The 22826-nt window shown below is 41.1% G+C and overlaps 1 protein-coding gene across 2 annotated transcripts in view; it reads right to left on the bottom strand.

Moving 5' to 3' along the window:
* Nucleotides 1–22826, bottom strand: part of LOC145358994 (F-box/LRR-repeat protein 20) — a 133451-nt gene that overhangs the window by 51267 nt on the left and 59358 nt on the right. For both annotated transcript variants that reach the window (XM_080213352.1, XM_080213351.1), the window contains one exon: nt 8214–8268. In XM_080213352.1, the coding sequence (XP_080069478.1) occupies nt 8214–8268 (55 nt within the window). The remainder of the gene's footprint in view (nt 1–8213; nt 8269–22826) is intronic.

The raw sequence follows: 22826 nt of genomic DNA, 5'->3' as shown, positions 1-22826 counted from the left end.
AGAGAAGATGAACTTTGCCAATATTGGAGTCCCATGATTCACACTTTCAGATTAGCAAGAATTAGTCAGACAGGTCTTCTCAAATCTGCCACTCCAGAGCCTTTTGCAGCCTCTTAGTATACCATTTTGATCTCTATTATGTGATCTATACGGTTTACTAAACAGTTCTTAAACAAATCTTAAAATACTGCTGGCTGTATATTCCAGAGGAATCTCTGCTGTTTTTTTGGAACAGATAATTCGGTTCTCAGAAACTTTTGAAAGGTTTCAGTATAGTGTAAAAATGAACTGGAAGTGGGCCTTTCACACTTCCTAAAGGGTCTGGATGTCAGTATTTTCTCATCCCGCCTGGTGGAATATAAGTTTGTACAGTGTAGCAGACTGCCAGTCCTCCATTGCCTTAATAGGATTACAGTTTATTTTTTTTTTTAAATCCAGCCAGAAGAATTAAATATTGCTTTTTTTTAAATTACACCCTCAAAACAGGACACAGAAATTGGAGCTGTCGGGCTGGGGAGGGGGTCTGGTGTGCAATAAAGGGCAAGTTACTGAAGAGATAAGTCTGTGTCCATGAATAACACAATAGAATATCTGCTCGTAATAGCAGAAAGATGAATGGACCCCTTACTGTAAAAAGTTTCACACTCGTGTGTCCAATTACTAGAGGCACAGTCGTTAGCACTGCTGCCTCACAGCTCCAGGGACCTGGGTTTGATTCCCAGCCTGGGTCAATGTGTGTGGGGAGCTTGTATGCGCACTCTCCCCCTTGTCTGCATGGGTTTCCTGTGGATGCTCCAGTTTCCCCCCACAGTCCAAAGATGTGCAGGTTAAGTGCACTGGCCATGCTAAATTGCCCCTTAGTGTCCTGGGATGCACAGGTTAGAAAGGTTAGCGGGGCAAGTATGTGGGGTTGCAAGAATAGGACCTGGGTGGGATTGTTGTTGGTGCAGGCTTGATGGGTTGAATGCCTCATTCTGCACTGTAGGGTTTCTGTGAAAACATATGAACTCTTGTTGGGAGTTAAACGGAAGCAGTATTTTGATCCAGTAATAAATTTGGAAGAGTAAGATGATTTAAAAAGTGATACAAAACTCTCAGAATTGGTGAAGTCATAAGCACTAACCTTTTACTACCATAACCGCCCTAAATGTGGTTAACTCCATGATGCAAGCAATTTTTCAAGTTTTTTTATCTAGTAATTATCTCATCAGGCACAGCCTATTAACAGATACAACAGCAACTCCAATAAGGGAAAATTTCACATTATTAAAAATTTCTCCAGCAACTACTTTTATTAAGATGAAAAAAAATCAGGCTCTCCACTTGTTAAGTTCTCCTCTGGTCATTAATCTGAGCAAGGAAAGTCAATGCATGTGTAACAATGGGTCTACATTTACTCTCATTGGTGATCAGACGAAACTGAATCATTAAATCTTTCTTTAGCATTCATTATCCCCTCAATTCTGAATAGATTCTTTTGTTGATTAATATCTAGTAAAGGGACAGGAAAAGACATTTCTTCCTGCTAATTAATTCTGATAAGCTATGTCTGCTCCGATTGCAGAGTAAGTAGTTCACATCCTGTGCATATAACTTAGAGCTAGGAAAAGCTTTAGAACTGCTGATTTAGTGAGAAATGAATATTTTACAATTGCACTTTTCAAAGAACAAAAATACTGATCAAATACAAGGAGTGAGCTGTGAGAAATTTTGACAGTGCAGAAAAAAGTTAAGTGGTGACGGAGAAGCAGAATAAAAGAATGGATAAAAGTCACGATAAAATATAAAGTTTATTATTAGTAACAAGTAAGACTGACATTAACATTGCAACGAGATTACTGTGAAATTCCCCTAGTTGCCAGAGTCCAGTGCCTGCTCGGGTCAATGCACCTAATCAGCATGTCTTTCGGAATGTGGGAGGAAACTGGAGCACCCGGAGGAAACCCACGCAGACACGGAGAATGTGCACACTCCACACAGTGACCCAAGCTGGGAATCAAACCCAGGTCCCTGGCGCTGTGAAGCAGCAGTGCTAACCACCATGCCGCCCATGTTATGGGGAGTCTAGAATATTATTTATAATCACACAGCGTTAGGAGCCTTTGTATCTGCGTTAGTTTCCTGAAAGAGCCAAACAATTATTCACATTCCCCCAGTATTTTCCCATAGCACTGCAAACTTACCCTGTTCAAGCCTTTTGCAAGTTACTAGCGAAGCTGCTTTGACACCCTTCCAGACAGTGCATTCCAGATCATGACCATGCGGCATTTAAAAATCCTCTTCATCGCCCCTTTGGTCCTTTTGTCAGTTAGCTTCACCGTCTCTTCTGGTTAATCTGGCCATTAATCTGTCTTTTTTTTTATTTGCTCTATAATAGCCCTTCATAATTTAAATGCCTTTATTAAACATCCCTTAACCTTGGGAACAATCCCATCTTCTCTTGCCTTTCCACATAAATGATGCACTTCATCCATGGTGCCATTCTGGTAATCTCCTTTGCGCCTTGACATCTTTCCTCAAGTGATGTCCAGAATTGGACAAATTAAATTTCATCTGCTGGGTGTGTTGTATCTGCTTATGTCATCCTGAAGTCTATCCTCCTCACTGAAGCAATAAGTTTTGTTTCAACTGCAAACACCAAAATGATCCCTATGTAACAAAAGTCTGGGTCATTTGCAGAGCAGTGGTCCTGGGAGACTCCACTTTTTGTGTTCAAACCTGTTAGACTTTAAGCTGGTGTTGAGACTTCTTACTGTGTAAACACCATTTAAATATCCCTTCAGTTGGAGAAACAACTATTCCCCAATAGTCTCCACTTGTTAACAGATAATTTCATTACCATACTGCCACTCTCCTTTTCGTGAGGGAGATAGATAGGTGGATGGTCAGAGGCTCTTTCCCAGGGTGAAAGGGCTAACCACAAGGCAGCACAGGTTTAAGTTAAGAGATGGTAAGTTTAGGGAAGATGTGGTGGAAAGTTTTTCCACAGAAGCTGGTGACTGCCTGGAATGCACTGCCAGGGAGGTAGTGAAAACAGGCACATTAGCAACGTTCAAGGTGTATCTATGTATGGGTGCACACTTGGTGGGTCGAAGGGTTCCTGTGCTGCATTGTTCTTGGTTCCTTTAATCCCAAGGACTTCGATGTACGACAGAAAAGTAGCAGAGAACATAAAACTTTGATCAGCAACGTCAAACTAGTTAACTCAAACAGTGATAAATGTTTGAAATTCATCCGAAAAATAGGATAGAAAAACCAACATTAGCATCGCTTAAAACACATTTGGATGGTGATTTGGGAAAGTTAGGGTAGAAGTGAGCAGAATGATTTTACCTATTATTCCACTATCTATTGAATGCAATTTAGATTCCTTTCCAGTTTTACACCCAGACACACAAATTAATAGAAAAACACTGAGAGAAAAGGCTATATTTCTCATTAAACCCATATCCAGCAAATTTGCCAAAGTATATATCATCAGAGACTCCTTTCAATTTAATTAGTCTCCCCAGGCATGCAAAGCACCAGCGGTTGATCCCCAAACTACAAACTGCTGTTCCCCAAGATGGGCGACATAGTGGTTAGCACTGCTGTCTCAGCTCCAGCGACATAGGTTCGATTCCCAGTTGAGGTCACTGACTATCGTTCTCCCCACGTCTCCTTCTGTTTCCTCCCACAATCCAAAGATGTGCATGCTAGGTTGATTGGCCATGCTAAATTGCCTCTTCCTGTCCCAGGATGCGTAGGTTAGCAGGGTTAGGGTAAATATATGGGGATAGGGTCTGGGTGGGATTGTTGTTGGTGCAGAATCGATGGCCTCCTTCTACACTGTAGGATTTCTATGATTCTATGAAAGATTACTCTGTCACCCAAACTTTCAGAGCATCAACTGAACATTACAATTTACATTATTTTAACATCGACCAGCCTGCCTTTTCATGGTTTAACGGGATCAGATGCACAAGGTTCTGGGTGGAGCTCACCAATAGGGAGAGTGAAATTACAATGTTGGGAGTGTAGTATAGACCTTCCAACAGCCTGCAGGAGATAGAGGAGCAGCTGTGTAGTCAGACACTGAAAAGGTGTGAAAGAAGCAGGGTCATTGTGGAGGGTGACTTTAACTTTCCCCCATATTGACTGGGACTCCCTTAGCCAGGGCCTTGGATGGAGAGCAATTTGTTAGATGCATCCAGGAGGGCATTTTGATGCAGTATGTTGACAATCCAAACAGGGAGAGGCCATACTAGAACAGAAAATGCCAGAATATCTCGGCAGGTTTGACATCATCTGTGGCAAGAGAATAGAGCCAACAATTAAATCCAGTTGACACTTCTTCAGAGTTTTTGCTCTTATATAGGGGGCCATTCGAGACTTGGTGTTGGGAATGAGCCAGGCCAGGTGATCGATGTTTCAGTGGGACAGCATTTTGGGTTTAGTGACCATAATCCCATAAGATTTTGGGTAGTCATGGATAAAGACAAGAGTGGTACCTGGGTGAGGGTTCTTAATTGGGGAGGACCAATTAAATCCAAATTAGACAGGAACTGGGCAACGTGGATTGGGAGCAGCTATCTGACAACAAATCCACATCAGCCGTGTGGGAGACTTTTAAATGCCAGTTCACTTAAGTGCAGGACAGGCATGTCCCTGTAAAAAATGAAGGAAAGAAATGGCAGGATTCAGGAACAATGGATGACAAGGGATTTTGTAAGTTTAGTCAAAAGAAAAATGTATATGATAGGTCTAGGCATCTAAAAAGTGACAAAGCTCTGGAGGGGTATAGTGAAAGTTAGGAACGAACTTGAACGTGGAATTAGGAGGGCTAAAAGGGACGACAAAATGTCTTTAGCAAACAGGGTCAAGGAGAATTTCAAGGCTTTTTATGCATATATTAGGAGCAAGAAGATAGCAAGAGAAAGAGTAGGCCCACTCGAGGACAATGGAAGAAGTTATGTGTGGAGCCACAGGGAGTGGGTAAGATCCTTAATGAGTACTTTGTATCAGTATTCACCCAGGAGAAGATGGAGGTTAGGGATAGGTGCATGAACGCTCTAGAGAATGTCAATATTTCTAAGGAGGAAGTGTTGAGTACCTTAAATTACATTAAAGTAGACAAGCCCCCGGGCCAGATGGGATCTATTCCAGGTTACGGCAGGAGGCAAAGGAAAAAAAAAATCACTGGGGTCTTAACAGATATCTTCATATCCTCTGACCACAGCGAGGTTCCAGAGGACTGGAGAATAGCTAATTTTTTTTTAGTTTAGTTAGGGCATCATGATCAGCTCAGGCTTGGATAGCCAAAGGGCCTGTTCCAGTGCTATAGTTTTCTTTGTTTCTAACTGTTATTGTACCTATAGACTCCACACTGATCTTTAAAAAGGAGTTTGGCACTAGCTTCTTTTGACAAGATCTAACAAATGCAGCCTTAGTTTGGGAGCTGAAAGGAGAAAGGAATTCTGGGCAGTACTTGGAAATCTGACTTGAGATCTCAGTGTAAAATGATGAGACATCTAGGTAAAAATGACATTTCAGAGTATCTTGATGAGCTAGATCATGCCTTTTCTCCATCGCTCTCTCCAAAGATGAGCTGAGCTTGGACAATAGGTTGATAGAACTGGACTCCCAAAATCACCATATTTTAAAAATCTGAATCCTTCCCAATGTGCTAAATATTCCATCAAGTGTTAAAATGCCAATGATATTCAAAATGTGGCCTTCTGAATGACAAACTCATCCAGTACTGCATAGTTTTGACATCAGTTGCATTCACCAGAAAAGTTTAAACACAGTTAATAATCTAGCACTAATATGCTATTATTTTTCTTATTTGGCTGAAGCTGTCACCCTTTCTGAAGCAAGGCCATGGCTATCTCATCAATGCAGAAACACATCTTCTACAATATGTCCCTGGTTGGAGCATATTTTACAGCACTATTGATATTACCCATTATGGGGATTCCCCATCGGCACAGGGCATGCCAACTGTACACATAAAACAATTAAAGTCCGAATAGTGTCAAATTTAACCCTTGCTCTGTGCTGCATGAGCTAACTTCGGCTGAGGTGGAGAGAAGAGCACAAGAATTAGGTTTAGTACACCTGGACCGGATTAGCCAAAGTTCCATCTCATGACCATCTTTCAGTAGCCCTTGCTAGGAGTGTAAATAAACGCAGTTGAGCACAAAACTGAGATCACATACAAATAGAAGTCAGGCTCCGAGAGTGCTCGAAATCCATTAAACTGTGCAGCATGGTTTCAACAAGAGGGGAGACTAAGAATGTCTTTGGAGGAAAGTTCGAGCAGCTTAAGCCTATACTTATTGGTGTTTAGAAAAACAAGTGGTGATCTTCTTGAAGCACATATTCTAAAGGGGCTTGGAAGGGTAGGCACTAAAAGGATGTTTGTCCTCATGGGGACACAGTTCAGAATAAGGGCTCTCCCATTTAAGATGGCAACAAGGAGGAATTTCTTCTCCGAAGGTCATGGGGTGACCGAGAGAAGAGGGGAGGCTGGGTCATTGAATATATTCAAGGTCAAGTCAGACAGATTTTTAAATTTAGAGGGAGTCAAGGGTTATATGGAGTCAGGCAGGAACTTGGAGTTGAGGCCAAGATCAGGTTAGCCACAATCTTTTGAACAAGCTCAAAAGGTCAAATGTCCCACACCCATTCATTGCATGCATCTCTGAATCCCTACAGCGCAAGAAGCCATTTAGCCCATCACGGCTGCACTGACAACAATCCCACCCAGGCCCTGTCCTTGTAAGTGTTTACCCTGAAAATCCCCGACACAAATTTTGCACGGCCAATCAACCTAACCCGGAGGAAATCCACACAGATACAGGGAGAATGTGCAAACTCCACACAGTGACCCAAGGCCAGAATCGAACACAGGTCCCTGGTGCTGTGAGGCAGCATTGCTAACCACTGTTGGCATGTGTATGCAAGACGGCTCAGTTAGCCAGCCAGCTGGTTAGCGATGCAAAGCAACACCAACATCCAGCATGGATTCAATTCCCATTCCACCCAACGTGTCATGATCATAGTAACATAGGAATTAGGAGCAGAAGTAGGCAAGTTCAGCCTTTGAGCCTGTTCTGCCATTCAATCAGATCATGGCTGATCTCTCCCCACTCTCATATCCAACTCCCCACCTATTCCCCATATCTCTTTATTGCTTTTTTAAAAAATTAGGAATATATCCATGTCCTTCTTGAAACCATTCAACAATTCTGACTCCGCCGCGCTATGGAGCAGTGAGTTCCACAAATTCATCACCCTCTGCGAGCAGTAGTTCCTCCTCATCTCAGTTTGAAACCTACCGCCGCCCCTCAGCCTATACCTGTGACCTCTTGTTCTAGATTTCCCCACAAGGGGAAACATATAGTCTACTTACTTTATCAATCACTTAAAATTTTATATACCTCGATCAGATCCCCTCTCATCCTTCTCAACTCCAGCTTGCATGAGCCCAAACTGTTTCATCTCTCACACACCAACCCTTTCATCCCCAGAATCAATCTGGTGAACCTCTTTTGAACTGCTTCTCATGCCACCACATCCTTTCTCAATTGAGACCAAAACTGGACATACTACTCCAGGTGTGGTCTCACCAACACCCTATTACAATTGCAACAACACTTCCCTACTTTTACACTCCAGTCCCTTTGCAGTCAATGCCAACATCCCATTTGCCTTTTTTATTCCATGTTGCACATGCATGCCAGCTTTCTCAGGTTAAATCTCCACCAGTCATGCCTATGGCCATCTGGGACTATGGCGGCTTAATATAAGAACAAACATTTTGTAAAGAAACCAAAGTAAATGATACATTGTAAAAGCATCATCATACTGACCAGATTAATTCTTGATTCATATAATTTGAGTTACTTTAGCAGGTGAATCTGGCTCAGTTTTTTTGCCCCTATTTCTTCCATGCTAATGTTTTCTCTCCCCTCCAGATAGTGTCAACCCCTTGCCAGCATGTACCATCCAAATATCCTGACCAGAAACAGGGACCTCGTCAACTTTCTCATTTTTAATATGGGGGCACCTGTACCACTGCCCTGTTTGATGTGAGCTGATTTAACACAAGACCAGGGATAACAATCTAAATCGTTGTTGACCTGTGTTTTCACTTCTTTAATTAGTTGAGCTATTGTGGCAATCTAGATTATTAAAAAAAGTGAAGAAAGTATTTGGAGAAACCTTACCCTGGAAACCTGAGCACAGCGACACAAGGTGACCACATCCAGAAAGGAGAATATTCTGTAGGAAAAGAAAAAAAACATTGTTTGAACATAGCCAAGGGTAGGAATAGTCATTAATACACCAACAATAAAAAATATGCACGGTATACAGTTAACAGATATTTACATTCCTAACTTTCTAATAGAATCCTTCTATTGAGGGTGATTGCATGAGAGATTTCCAATGGTGAAGTATCTGCTCCCACTTATATGAATATACAGTCGAAAAGGTATTTCAGGTTGTGGGCTTTCTCGCAATCAGACAATAAGTACTCTGGGCCACAGTTGCCAGAGAAGACGACAGATGTTGCCATCACCAGTAACTGTTTACACCGCTGGTCTGACTCTGCTGAGAGCGATTAATCACCGTAGAATGGTCCCTGTATGGTTACAGAGAAATTACAACAAAAATAGGCCCTTCTGCCAACCAGTCCTAATTACCGCTTATTCGCCACTGAAGCAGCATTCGTAATCCTATTTGCTGGCTGTCCCAACATTCTTCATTCCCCTTTCCTTTTACTATTAGATCAAAGCACCCTGCAACCTCCTTTTGTTCCGAATCAGAATATTGCAAAAGCGTATACACACAGTACCTAAAAATACACAAGTCTAATTTCTACTTTGGAGATGGGGTAAATTTCAGATTATTTATTGGAACTATTCTCACCTCACAAACACATCCTCTTCTTTTTACAGCACATCAGAAAGACTGTAGAGAATTACACAATCATGTATTGCACTGAGCATTTAGAGACCATGCATGTTAGAAAAACACAAGCTAAATTCCACATCTGATTGGGAAGGCAATCCCCAGCCAATGCATAGGCCATAGGCTTCCCATTTTGGAGGGTTATTGATGTTGTGTATTCATAGAATCCCTACAGCGTTGGAGGTGGCCATTTGGCCCATCAATCCTGCACCAACAACAATCCCCATCCAGGCCTTACCATACATATTTACCCTCGCTAATCGCCCTAACACTAAAGGGCCAATCCACCCGACCTGCATACCTTTTTTGGACTTTGGGAGGAAACCGAAGCACCCAAGGGAAACACAGAAAGAACATGCAAACTCCACACAGACACTCACCCAAGGCCAGAGACAACAGTGCTAACCACGGTGCCACTCTGAATATCAAGTTTAGGATGTAGCTGAGAGGGGGAGAAATGTAGACCTGCCATAGGCTAATCCCCAACAGAACAGGATGCCAGTTGATGGATAGTGAATACAAAAGAATTGTCTTTCTGGTCCTGCAAATGGCATTGCATTGTGAATCATCATAATGTTAGATTAATGATTTGTATTTCCACTTTATGCATTAAACAAGTAAAACTGAAGTAAAATAAGTCAATGCACTCTAAATTCTAGCCCAGAAGAATCACTCTCAAATATCACTGCTACTATTGTCAAGTTTGTTTGACCTTACCTCTACAAAAGGTTGGAGGCCCCTTTTGAACAGCACAATTAAAAGGCTTCTATTTCAAGCAGAACCTGCACACAGTTCAACTGGCTCGTCACTGACAGTCAACATCAAACAAAATAACAAGGCTAGCAATAAAACTTAGCTCGCAAACTAATATTGTATTTACTTCACCAGCCAACAGTTCAACAAGCTCTAGGTTCTGACAAATGGTCATCGGTCTGAAACACCCTCAACAACAGCTTGCACTTAAGAGCATCATTAAATCGGAAACATTTTCAAGGCCCTCCACAGGAATTAGATAAAATTAATAAGGCCCAGTCTCTTATGTTTTAAGAGAAGTGTGTGCAAAAGTGTGCAAAGTTAAAAGATAGAATGCCAGGCCTTGGGGCCTAGACGGCTGAGGGCACAGCTGCCAATGATGGGGTGAAGTATGCAAGGAATGCACAAGAGACCAGAATTGGAGAAAGAGTTTTCAGAGTTTTACAACAAGACTATAGGGATTACAGAGATAGGAAGTGGAACAGTAAAGAGGGATTTAATCAAAAGGATGAGAACTTAATGTTTGATCCTTTGGTACACAGGTCATCAAACACAGGTGAAAATGTGTGAATGGGACTTGGTGGATGCTAGGATACAGACCACAGGGCTTTGGATGAACTTGTCCAAAATGGCCTCCTCCTGCATTGTGGGGTTTTATGGTTCCACATTGTTTTGTTACTGTTGTCATATTAACAAATTATAAAATTAAAAATGCAGATTTCAACCTATTCTGCCTCCCTATGCCCCAAAGTTATTCATGGAAAACATCCAAGCAGCTTGCAAAGACAAAAAAACTTGGACAATTCCAACGAGCATTGCAGCAACAATTATTCCACTAACACGTAAGTACCAACACAGGCAAGTGCTTTATAACCATGGTCAACTTCAACAGATCATCTGGACTGACAATCGATGTTTTGTTTACTAAGAGAGATTCCTGAGAAACAAGGCTTTATGTTCGTGCCCTGGGAGGGAAACCAACCTTTACTCAAGCAACGCTGCCAGACTTGTTTAGGTCACTGTTCAGAGAATACTGCACAAAGCCACAATGTTTAAAAAAAATGGAACCAGTAGGTGGTAAAAAGGTTAAACGACAGAGTTCACTACTTAAAAATAAAGGAACATGCAGTTCAGACAGCAATGAGGAGAAATCTTTTCTCTGAGAGTCATTTCTTTGGAACACTTCAAGAGTCAGTGAAAGCAGAGCATTTGAATATTCTTAAGGCAGATTCTTGAGTAACAAGGATTGGAAGTTTCTTGGCAGTGTGCAGGACAGGGTAGGACGGAACATGGGGTTAAGGTTACAATCAGATCAGCCATGAACTTATCGAATGGTGCAGCAGACTCAAGGGCCATGTGGCCAACTCCTGCTTCTAATTTGTATTTTTCTATGTTAGCTCCGAATGATTTTTTCGGAGTGTCATTACCGGCAGATGGGGAATATAACCAACTATTTATAATCTCTCCCTATCAGTTTCACAATGCAAACAAACGTAATACTGAACAGAAAGATCCCAATATGCGCCCTCATACAAAGGGAAGGTAAGTTAAGTACCTTCACCAACCTGATTACTCCAAGCCTGAATAGTTCTTGCAAATGTCTAATAAAGCTAATTAAAGATAATAAAACATGTCCTTATCAACAATAATGAAATTGAATGAAGAACGAAGTTACTTAAACTTCAAAACAATTTCAAAATTCAGTTTCTACAAATGGAAATAAAAATGTGTTGCGAGAATACACAGTGTACACGACTTTAATCTGTACGCACCTGTAAACCCACAGGTAAATTCAAGATGATTATTAAATGCACATAGGATTCCTCAACCATGGTGGGTTGCTTTCTGCACAATGGTTTAAAACACAAACAAATCTCATATTTCAAATAACCAAAAACTATTTGGCGTATTACTGCTCAAGGCATCATCCAAATGAACCTTATACCATCTGTGATCCGGTTACTCAGCCATTGTTTAAATAATCCACTGCAGCTCATTTTTGTACTCCTTTCCGATAAGAGTGAAATTTTGCTAGGTTAGAGTTCTTGACTGTCTACAACTTTTTGCTGCATCATCCAAATGGTCCTCCTTCAACATACACCAAGACAGCAAGAGTCAGGAAGCCATTTGTACACAGGGAGCTCACATCCAAGCCAAATCACTTGATTTCTGCAAACATATAATTTTCACACAAATCACTGGATAAATGATCAAGCGCAGGAACCACCCACTGCTCTCCACCCACCCCAGGGTTCAGGGAAATTGAAGCAGCCTCGGAAAGCCCCAGATCGAGATCACTTAGTTCAGCATGGACACTGGAGAACGTTTCTGATCTGCATATCTACCCACACATCCATGACCAATCATGGAGGAAATATCACGTAGTTTCTTTGTATCCTCACTGGCTACAGCGGAGGTCCCAGAGAATTGACGAATAGCCAATGTTGTTCCTTTGTTTAAGAAGAGTAGCAAGAATAATCCAGGTAATTACAGGCTAATGAGCCTTACATCAGTGGTAGGGGAATTATTGGAGAGGATTCTTCAAGGCAGAATTTTTTCCCACTTGGAAATAAGTGGACATATTAGTGAGAGGCAACATGGTGTGTGAAGGGGAGATTGTGTCTCACCAACTTGATTGAGTTTTTTGAGGAAGTGACAAAGATGACTGATGAGGGTAGGGCAGTGGATGTTGTCTACATAGACTTCAGTAAGGCCTTTGACAGGGTCCCTCATGGCAGACTGGTGCAGAAGGTGAAGTCGCATGGGATCAGAGGTCAAAGACAGAGGGTAGCAGTGGAAGGGTGCATTTCTAAATGGAGGGCTGTGACAAGTGGTGTTCCTTAGGAATTAATGCTGGGATCTTTGCTGTTTGTATGATTTGGAGGAAAATGTAACTATTGATTACTAAGTTTGAGGACAACATAAAAGTTGGTGGATTTACAGATAGCAATGAGGACCATCAGTGGATACAGCAGGATGTAGGTCTATTGGAGACTTCGATGAAAAGATGGCAGATGGAGTTAAATCCGGGCAAATGAGAGGTAATACATTTTGGAAGGTCTAATACAGATAGGAAATACACAGTAAATGGCAGAACCCTTAAGATATTTACAGGCAACGGGATCTGGGTGTACAGGTACACAGGTGAAAGTGGCAGTGCCGGTGGAGAAGACAGTCAAGGCGGCATATGGCATACTTGCCTTCATCAGCCGGGGTACTGAGTTTAAAAATTGGCTAGTCGTGTTGCAGCTTTATAGAACCTTAGTTCTTGGAATAGTGTTCAATTCTGGTTACCGCACTACCAGAAGGCGTGGAGGCTTTAGAGAGGGTACAGAAAAGATTTACAGGATGCTGCCTGGTATAGAGGGCATTAGCGATGAGCAGAGGTTTGAGAAACTTGGTTTGTTCTCACTGGAGCGATGGAGGTTGAGGGGAGACCTAATAGAAGTCTACAAGATTATGAGGGGTATGGACAGAGTGGGTAGTCAAAAGCTTTTTCCCAGGGTGGAAGAGTCAATTACTAGGAGCATAAGTTTAAGGTGCGAGGGGCAACGTTTAAAAGAGATGTACAAGGCAGATTTATTACACAGTGTGGTGGGTGCCTGGAACTTGTTGCCCTGGAAGGTAGTGGAAGCAGATATGGTAGTGACTTTTAAGAGACATCTTGATAAGTACATGCATGAGATGGGAATAGAGGAATATGGTCCCCGAAGGGTGGGGGTTTGAGTTAAGTCTGGCAGCATGGCTGGTGCAGGCTTGGAGGGCCAAAAGGCCTGTTCCTGTGCTGTAATTTTCTTTCTTAGTGAAGTACTGCCTCACTTTGTAGAAACAGAATCACTTTGAAACTCAGGTTGCTGGTATTGCCACTACATTTGGGTATGACTTGCATAAGTTGATTACAAATTGATTAGAAGTTTAAAAGTCATAAAACCTGGATTTTCTGATCACTGCAATTGCTGCTGTTAAACAACCAATTAGATTTTATCATTCCAAATAATTCCAGCATAAGCCAAATTACACTGGCACAAATTGGATTTCACACCAAATAGTCTATAAATCGTTAAAAGGATAGTGATCGAAGGATAAACACAACTAATCACATCAAACTCTTTGATGAATTGAGCTTGGAGCATGATACTATATATAAATATCACCCAAACTGAAACTTCAGTCCATAATGGATAGAAGCATGCAAAGAACAAAGGCCTCTCAGATAAGATATTCAAACATAGCCAAGTGATTTTCATTCACCTGAACAAATAGACATGTTGCTATAAGAATAGGAAATTTTCCATGCAGCAGGTAATATCCTTACCACCACAAGAAACAAATTCTCCATCTCATTGCTGTCTGTCAAATCTTAATTTGTTCCTACAATAATCTTTGCTAGTACACAGTTCATGGCCAATTGATGAATAAGGCTTACTTTAATATGAAAAATGATTGCTAGACGTACAGCGGATGCTTCCACTAGTGGGGCATTCTAGGACAAGAGGTCATAATCTTAGGAAAAGAGGTAGCAAATTTAAAAACAAAGTTGAGGAGAAATTACTTCTCCCAAAGGGTGTGAATCTGTGGAATTCGTTACCCCAAAGTGCACTGGATACTGGGACAGTGAGTAAATTTGAGGAGCTAGACAGATTTTTAATTGGTAATGGGTTGAAAGGTTATGGGGGTGGGGAGGAGTGGAGAAGGCAGGAAAATGGGAATGAAGAGCATATCAGCCATGATCGAATGGTGGAGTGGATTCGATGGGCTGAATGGCCTAGTTCTGCTCCTATATCTTATGAATTATATCTTACGATGACAATGCAGAGTCAATTAAATATTGCGACCTATCAGATAATCTAGTGACAACAGCCTGAAATTACTTTATAATAGCTGGCAGTGAAAAACAGAGTAATGCTGACAAAGCAATTTAAATGTCAAGACCAGAAGCCAGATGTACATTCAGGAAGTGCATATTCTAAGACAATTTCTTATACAGTTATGTATCTCAATATCTACATACAATAGATTTACTGAGGAACATGTGCTTGCTCCATTTTGATGATTTTTTCCTTCCAAGTAGCACCAATATCTAACAGCAGCCAAGGCATCAAGTCAACTGGCTAGTTCTACAGGGGCCACATTGGATTCCCAGTTTGTTACTGAACAGATTTTCCTGCATTAGATCACCAAGACCATCATTAATCATAATTATGGAAACCATAACTGGCTCTGAGATAGTACGGCATCCATTGTAAAGGCTGCATTTGTATTCGGTTTAAATTTATTGCCATAGATTCTGAATATTTGAGCTGGTTAAGCAGCTGTGCCAAGCAGAGCTGTCTCAGTCAATAGCCAGTTTGTTGGCCTCAACAGCTTTGGATTGGTACCGCTTGATCGGCTGTGGACCTCTTCTATTGCCACTTTTCGTTTGATATTTGCTCACCCAGATGATGCGCTTGGCAACTGGCTGTCTTGAGGTGACACCGCGATTTTTAACTTCTCCTGTTCCGATATCATAATGAGGATATTGGCAGGACAAGACTCAGTGAAACAAATACAATATTTCTGACAAAGAAATTCTAAACTAACAGGAAGAGTTATTTAAGAGTAATCTGCATAAACTGCATTGTAGTATAAAAGCTGTACGCACCCAGAAAGGTGTGGGTTTATATTTACAACACTGGAGAAATTTACAGTAAACTTGCTTTGGCTATACTCAAATAACTGGCAAATGAGGCATGGAAATGGCCCATCTAGATAAACAGACAGATACGACTAATCTATTGCAATGAACAAAAGAACACATTTTCCTCCTCTCCTCAATGTTCTCCAGGTCAATACCCAGTTTGTTGGCTTCATTCTTTGGGTTGGAAAGCAGGGCAATCTGCTTTCAGAGCACCGTCATTGCAAGTAATTTTCTACCTTCAGAAACATATAGTCCGTCGAGTAGGTCTCAATCAACAGCAGTTGGTAAACGTCACCAAACTGGCAGTGTGTCAGCAGAATTATAATTACCCCAATGGCCAGCTGAGATGTGCCTTTTTTAGTTCAGTACATCAGAAAAAGAACTTGCCAGTCACTATCTTAGGATGTTGCAAAGTGTTTTTATAGTCAAAAAAAGGTATTTGAAGAGTAATCGCCTTTGGGAACATGGGGAAAACTTAACAGCCTATTTGCATGGAGTATGCTCCCACAGAAAGGCAAATAATTAGATAATCTGTTTTAATAGTACTGACTGAGGGATAAATACTGGCCAGGACATCCAGGAGTTCCCCTACTGAGTCTTCAAGTAATGTAATGGCATTCCTTACAACCACTGAAGGCGGCAGATGGTACATCCAAAGAATATCTGACATGCTGCTTTCTGATGTGATGCAGTGACAATCCCATTTGCACAGAACAACTGGAACCATGCTAGTGAAAAAAAGAAAGGCCTTTAACTTTCAATCCTTTGAAGGGAAGCAGGGAGCTCTCCTGTATAAGTAGTGCCAAGATATTTTTAAGCACTGATATGACATGAATGGATGTATTTCCTTTTATTCTGTTGGATCAATCACAAGAACATGGAATGGCTACAGCACGGAAGGAGGTCATTTGACTCCTGGGAGTCTATGCCAACTCCCTTCAAGAACCATTTTGCTAATTTCACTTCTGTGCCCTTTCCCTCTAGTTCTGATAACATGCCTTTCAGGTGCTTGTCCCATTGCCATTAAGGTGGCCACAACTGAATCTGCTGCCACTACCCTTTTAGGCAATGCACTGAGACTGTGACCAATCATTATGTAAAAATATTTTTCCTCATACCACCTTGGTTTTTTTTGCCAATCAACTCTGATTTTTGACTCTTCCACCAATGGGAGAAGCATCAATCCATCTGCTCTACCCTCATGGCTCTGAATGTTTCTACCAAGTCTTATTTATTTATGCACATCACAAGTAAGCTTACGTTAACACTGCTATGAAGTTACTGTGAAAACCCCCTGGTAGCCACACTCCGGCATCTGTTCGGGTACACGGAGGGCGAATTTAGCACGGCCAATGCATCTAACCAGTAGGTCTTTCAGATTGTGGGAGGAAATCAGAGCACCCGGAAGAAACACAACCAGACACAAGGAGAATGTGCGAATTCGTACGGCTAATTATTACGAAAAATTGAAGAAAAGGTTAAAGAAACGTTGTGGTGAATTTTCTTAGCATGATGCATAGATCATTAATTTGTATTTTAAAAAATGCTGGTTCACGTTTAATCAACATCTGGAAACTTAAATGAACTGGATCATCAAGCCAAGTAATCGGTCAATCAGAAAACATTGATTTCATATCAGGAGTCATGGCAGCAGAGTTCAGTGCAATGATATATAAACTATCAAATGGAATTAATGAATGACTACAACCAATTCTTCAATGCATTAAAAGCAACTTTTAAGCAGTAGTGCTGATTCAGAGAGCAACTCTGAAGTTTCTTGCATCTCCTTGCATACACAAAAGTCTGAACAGCAGATGCTATAACCACCAAGCTCACGCCAACCACAGCCCAATTAAATCTAAATTTGATGGGAGAACTCCAAGGCTTTGTCAGCATCCATTTGTTGGCATTTTCTGACAAAAATCATGCCGGCATGAATCGCAATTAACTCAACAATTTTGTGACCAGTGCATTTCAATTCAAGAACGTTGCTCTGATCAGCAAGGAATCAGAAAGACCTCACAATGGGATCACCTTGATGCTTATTTCTAATAGCTGGAATCCCTGAACTAATCAGATTACATTACCTGAAATATCACTACAGTAAGGGTCAGCAGACTTTGCCCTTCTCTGCTGATCCAAATTGCTTAAGGGATTTCAGATGTCCAATCATTTTGTCAACAAACTTTTTCAATTTTAGAAACAGTCCTTGTGTTTTGGATTCCCCAAAATGGATGAAAAGTACTATTGCCTGACTTGGTACACTAAAATATTAAGACAGCAAAAGGTTCCATCACAGGAATGCAGGCAAGAGCTGGCAAGGTCTGCACCTAACAGCAGTAAGGAATATGGAATACGTTCAACCTTGGAATAAGAATTCACAAGAAATTTAACATGGCGAAAGATGTCCAAAAGGGGAATAATAAAATCGCAGCAGTTCTGGGAACGATTTATTTTTGGAAATGAGGCTCAGTCCAAATCAGTTCCTGCCTTCAACAGGAACAAAACAAAACACTGCTTCAATTTAAACTGGAATTCTGCTTCAAGCAAAATATTCAAGGAAGTTTTGAAACAGACTATTTTAAAAATGCTATCAGGCCCACAAATTTACACGGTGGAATAACAAACTACTTTTTAAAAAAGAAAAGGTGGCAAAACCTTTGAATAGAAATTTATAAAAAGGTGATCAACAGCTCCATTGAAGAGATGGCAATGAAGGAAGCTTTTAAAAAGGGGAGAGAGAGAGAGAGAAAGAAAGAAAAAGAAAGTGTGCACAGCTTCAGTATGGAATTCCAAAAATTAGGTTGAGATGACCCAAAGGCTCTGCCATCATCGTTAACACAAAGGTACAGGTGTTCAGGTCATCAGTACTGTTCAAAACTTGAATAAAAGTGAGACACATTAAGAGATGCATTGAGTACTTTGAACAGAAAATGCTCCTCTTAACGTTCTACACACATCTCCCTAACTTTCCTTATATAGGTTTTATTTAAAAGAAGAATTTCAGTTGTGGTTCTTACTCCTTTTAAATATGGACCAAGTCATATGTCCTCATGTGATTTTTTTTTAAACCAGACACCAGTATCTCATAAGGAAAAGATAATATTTGAAATTTCACCTCTACAACTACTCCCAACTCATTATAACTCATTACAAGTGTAAACATCATTGACTGGGACAGGGAATACTAGCATCTGGTGAGTTGACACAAAATATGAACAAGAGCGGGTGGATGATAAGAGAGAGGATTAAGGGTTATGGGGAGAAAGCGGGAAAGTGGAACTGAGCAGCGACAGATCAACCATGATCTTATTGAATGGCGGGGCAGGCTCGAAGGGCTGGATGGCCTACTCCTGCTCCTATTTCTTATGTTCTTATGATGGCTGGGGGAAAAACAATTTTTGCACAAGAACTACTTCAGTTGTTTCACTAGACAGGCTGTTAAACAATGAGTGAGTTCAGGCCTGAGCTCTTAACCCAAGCTGTAATTACATTTCTTAAATTAATGTTTAAAGTATTTTATCAACAATCTGAGCACAAATCTTCCTTGGACAAAAGTGAGGCAGATACCAGAGAAACAGCAGAAAAAAATTGAATAAACCCTCAAAACCCAAGATCAATCAAAGCTCTGGTGCCAGTGTCCTATCTCTCAATAAGGAGGTGTTAGCATCATGGTAATGGCACTGGACAGGTAATCCAGAGGCTCAGGCTAATGTTCTGGGCAAAGCTGGTATAATTTAAATTCAGTTAATATAATCTGGAATTGAAAGCTAGTCTCAGCAAGTGTGACAATGGCAACTATCAATGTCGTAAAAACGCTTCTGGTTCCATTAATGCCCTTTAGGGAAGGAAACCTGCCGTCTTTACCTGGTCTGGCCTACATGCAACTCCAGATCCAGATCAATATGGGTGGCATGGTGGCACAGTGGTGAGCATTGCTGCCTCTCAGCACCAGGGACCCACGTTTGATTCCGGCCTCAGGTCTGTGTGTTTGTGGAGTTTGCACAAGTGTCTGTGTGGGTTTCCTCCTAGTGCTCTAGTTTCCTCCCACAGCCCAAAGATGTGAGAGTTAAGTGGATTGGCCGTGATAAATTGTCCCTTGGTGTCAGGGGGACTAGCAAAGGTAATGTGGGGTTATGGGAGTAGGGACTGGTTGGATTGTAGTCGGTGCAGACTCAATGGGCTGAATGGCCTCCTTCTGCACTGTAGACTTTCTATGGACCTTATGAATGCTGTTGATGCTTAACGGTTCCCAGAAATGGCCCAGCAAGCATGCAGTGCAAGGGCAATTAGGAACGGGCTCACTAATTATTCCTCATCTGTTAGTTCCTTGATGTCTCCTCATGCTTAAATCTTTTCATGGCTGTGACTTTTCATTTTCCCTTTTCTTTGGCTGTAACCTACACCAATCCTACAGCAGTTCCTCGCATTGAAACCCCATTTCTGGGAGTGAATGCCATCTCCTTATTGCTGTGCCTTCAACCGCCTGAGCGGCATGATCTGAAATTACCCCTTTAGCCTTGCAGCCTCTCAATGTTCCTCTTATAAGATCCCTATAATGAAGGAGGCCATTCAGCTCAACAAGCCCAAACTGACAACAAGCCCAAACTGACAACAAGCCCAAACTGACAACAAGCCCAAACTGACAACAAGCCCAAACTGACAACAAGCCCAAACTGACAACAAGCCCAAACTGACAACAAGCCCAAACTGACAACAAGCCCAAACTGACAACAAGCCCAAACTGACAACAAGCCCAAACTGACAACAAGCCCAAACTGACAACAAGCCCACCCAGGCCCTATTCCTGTAAATCCACATAATTACCCCGCAAATCCGTCTAATGCTAAGGATCAATTTACCATGGCCAATTAACCTAACCTGTCCATTTTTGGACTGTGGGAGGAAACTGGAAGAAACCCACGCAGACATGGGAACAACGTGCAGACTCCATAAAGACAGTGACCCATGGCTGGAATTGAACCTAGGTCCCTGGCTCTAAGAGACAGCAGTGCTAACCACTGTGCCACCTTGCCATCCATGGCCTTTTAAGGTTCTTCAAAAACCAACAGACCAAGCTTTTGGTCACCTCATCAATATTTTGAAATTTTTTTATTGGATCTCTCAAACACAAAGGGGTGTTTTTTTTAAAAAACATACAAATGCAAGTCATCAGCAAACCTCTCCCAGGCAAGCCTACATATTTGCTCCCTGTGTCATCAGCTCAACATGCCTTTTCAAATACTTTGAATCGCAGAAGCAGCAAATGTTTGCCAGTGGCTGTAACAGTTACTAGGACACACAATAAAAAAAAACAAGGTATTAGCTTGGCACTGTACAAGGTAGAGTTCCAGACCTGGCCCTCATTATCTTCCTGCATAGGCTTACCTCTGTTTGGATGTATTCTTGGAGACTTCAAAACATGACCTCCTGAATGTCACTGCCCTGCCTTCACCACTGGACTATCAACATGTGCATCCTCTCAGTGCACCAGCTTTTCAAGACAATTGAAAAGTGAACAGATTTTATTTTCCATTTAAATTCTTCTCAATTTCAAATCAACTCTTTTACCCATCTCCAGTAGTCTTTTTGTAATCAGTAAGTCTAAGCATTCAAAAAAAAAACAAACTGATGTTTAATGCCTCAGTGCATTCTCTCTCAGATACTGCTGAGAGCACCCCTGGAGTTCAATCTTCAATTTCTGGAGACACCAGGAGCATCCTGGGCATTCTCTCTTCCACCTTCTTCCATCAGGGAAAAAGATACAAAAGTCTGAGGACACGTACTAAGCAACTCAAGAACAGCTTCTTCCCTGCTGCCATCAGACTTCTGAATGGACCTACCTTGCATTAAGTTGATCTTTCTCTACACCCTAGCTATGACTGTTAACACTATGTTCTGCATTCTCTCCTTTTCTTCTCTATGAGTGGTATACTATCTGTATAATGCTCAAGAAACAATACTTTTCACTGTATGTTAATACATGCGACAATAATAAATCAAATATCAGGTGCTCTTGTTCTTCTAGATGGTAGCGGTTGGGGGTTTGGAAATTTCTTTCCCAATTTTTTGATATCTCTGCACACTAATTTTGTTTCATGTACAAGGACACTTGGATGCCTTTGTACCACATCATTCTCCTGTCTCTCTCTCTCTACTAAAATAAATATTTTGCTGTTCTAACCTTCCTAACAACATCATAATCTCACATTTTCCCAGATACTCCATTAGCCAAATTTTCACCCACTCAGAACCATTGATTCACTTAACCTATTCTGATTCTTTAATGGACCGTGTTCTCCTCACAACTTGCTTTCCCACCCATCTTTGCAATGGCAGCAAATTTGGTGAAATTAGTTTCAGCCCTTTGATCCAAGTCATTAATTTGGATTTGCAATGTTAATTGCTTTGCTGGACTCCTTTCAGATATATCCAGAGTTTTTTGGGGGAAATTGTTTTCATCACAAGTTCCACATTCAAGTTTGCCTACATTATTTATTCCTCTCAGCATTTTAAAGCTTGCCATAATAGGATTGATACATTTCTCTATGAAACAGCAAGTTCACTTGAATCTTCTCATAGCTCACAGCCCCAATTCTCATCTGAATCTCCTGCAGCACAATTCTTTTTTTAAAAATAGATGCCCAAATAGCACAAAATGTTCTTCTGTGATGTAACTAAAGATCCATTTATAGTCTATTTATAGTCAAGAGAAAATGAACATACATTTATCACCTTATCCCATCTGTCACAAGGCCCCAAAGCACTTCACATATAATTAATTACTTCCAGAATTCAGTCACTACTGCTAGCAGTTAATTTGCACACAGCAAGATTTACAAACAGAAATATGATTACTAGTTGGTTAATCTATGATTGCATAATGCTGTTAGAGGGAGGAATGTTGGTCGGGATAGCAAGAGAACTTCTTGCTAACCTCAATCGTTAATGCTCACCTGAACCATTTTTTCTTTGTCTGCCTTTTCAAAGTCTCGTCTATTTCTAAAAAATGTAGCTTTCCCTCAGTAAGGTTCTGAAGGATCAGTATAGATTATACATTCAAATAAAATCTACATAAAATGTAGGTTGATTAGGAAGAGCCAGCATCAACTTCAAAAGGGGAAATTAATGTTCAACTAACTTGATGAGATAGCAGAAAGGGTCTTTGAGGTAATGGTGTTGATGTGATGTACAAAGATTTTCAAAAGGCATTTAATACAGTGCCACACGACAGACCCCATAGAAAACTTATAACTCATGCAGTGAAAGGGACAATAGCAAAGTGGATACAAAATTGCCTAAGCTAATGCTCAACAGCTATGTTTTGGGCTGGAGGAAGGTTTGTATTGGAGTTCCTCAGGGACTGGTATTAGGACTCTTGCTTTTCCTGATATATATTAATGATGATGTGGGAATGCCGGCGTTGGACTAGCGTAAA

Source organism: Carcharhinus amblyrhynchos, chromosome 27, assembly GCF_965287045.1.
Source record: "Carcharhinus amblyrhynchos chromosome 27, sCarAmb.v2.hapA, whole genome shotgun sequence".
Classification (NCBI taxonomy): Eukaryota; Metazoa; Chordata; class Chondrichthyes; order Carcharhiniformes; family Carcharhinidae; genus Carcharhinus; species Carcharhinus amblyrhynchos.
The sequence above is the reverse complement of the archived record's forward strand: the minus strand, read 5'-3'. Positions and strand labels throughout refer to the sequence as shown.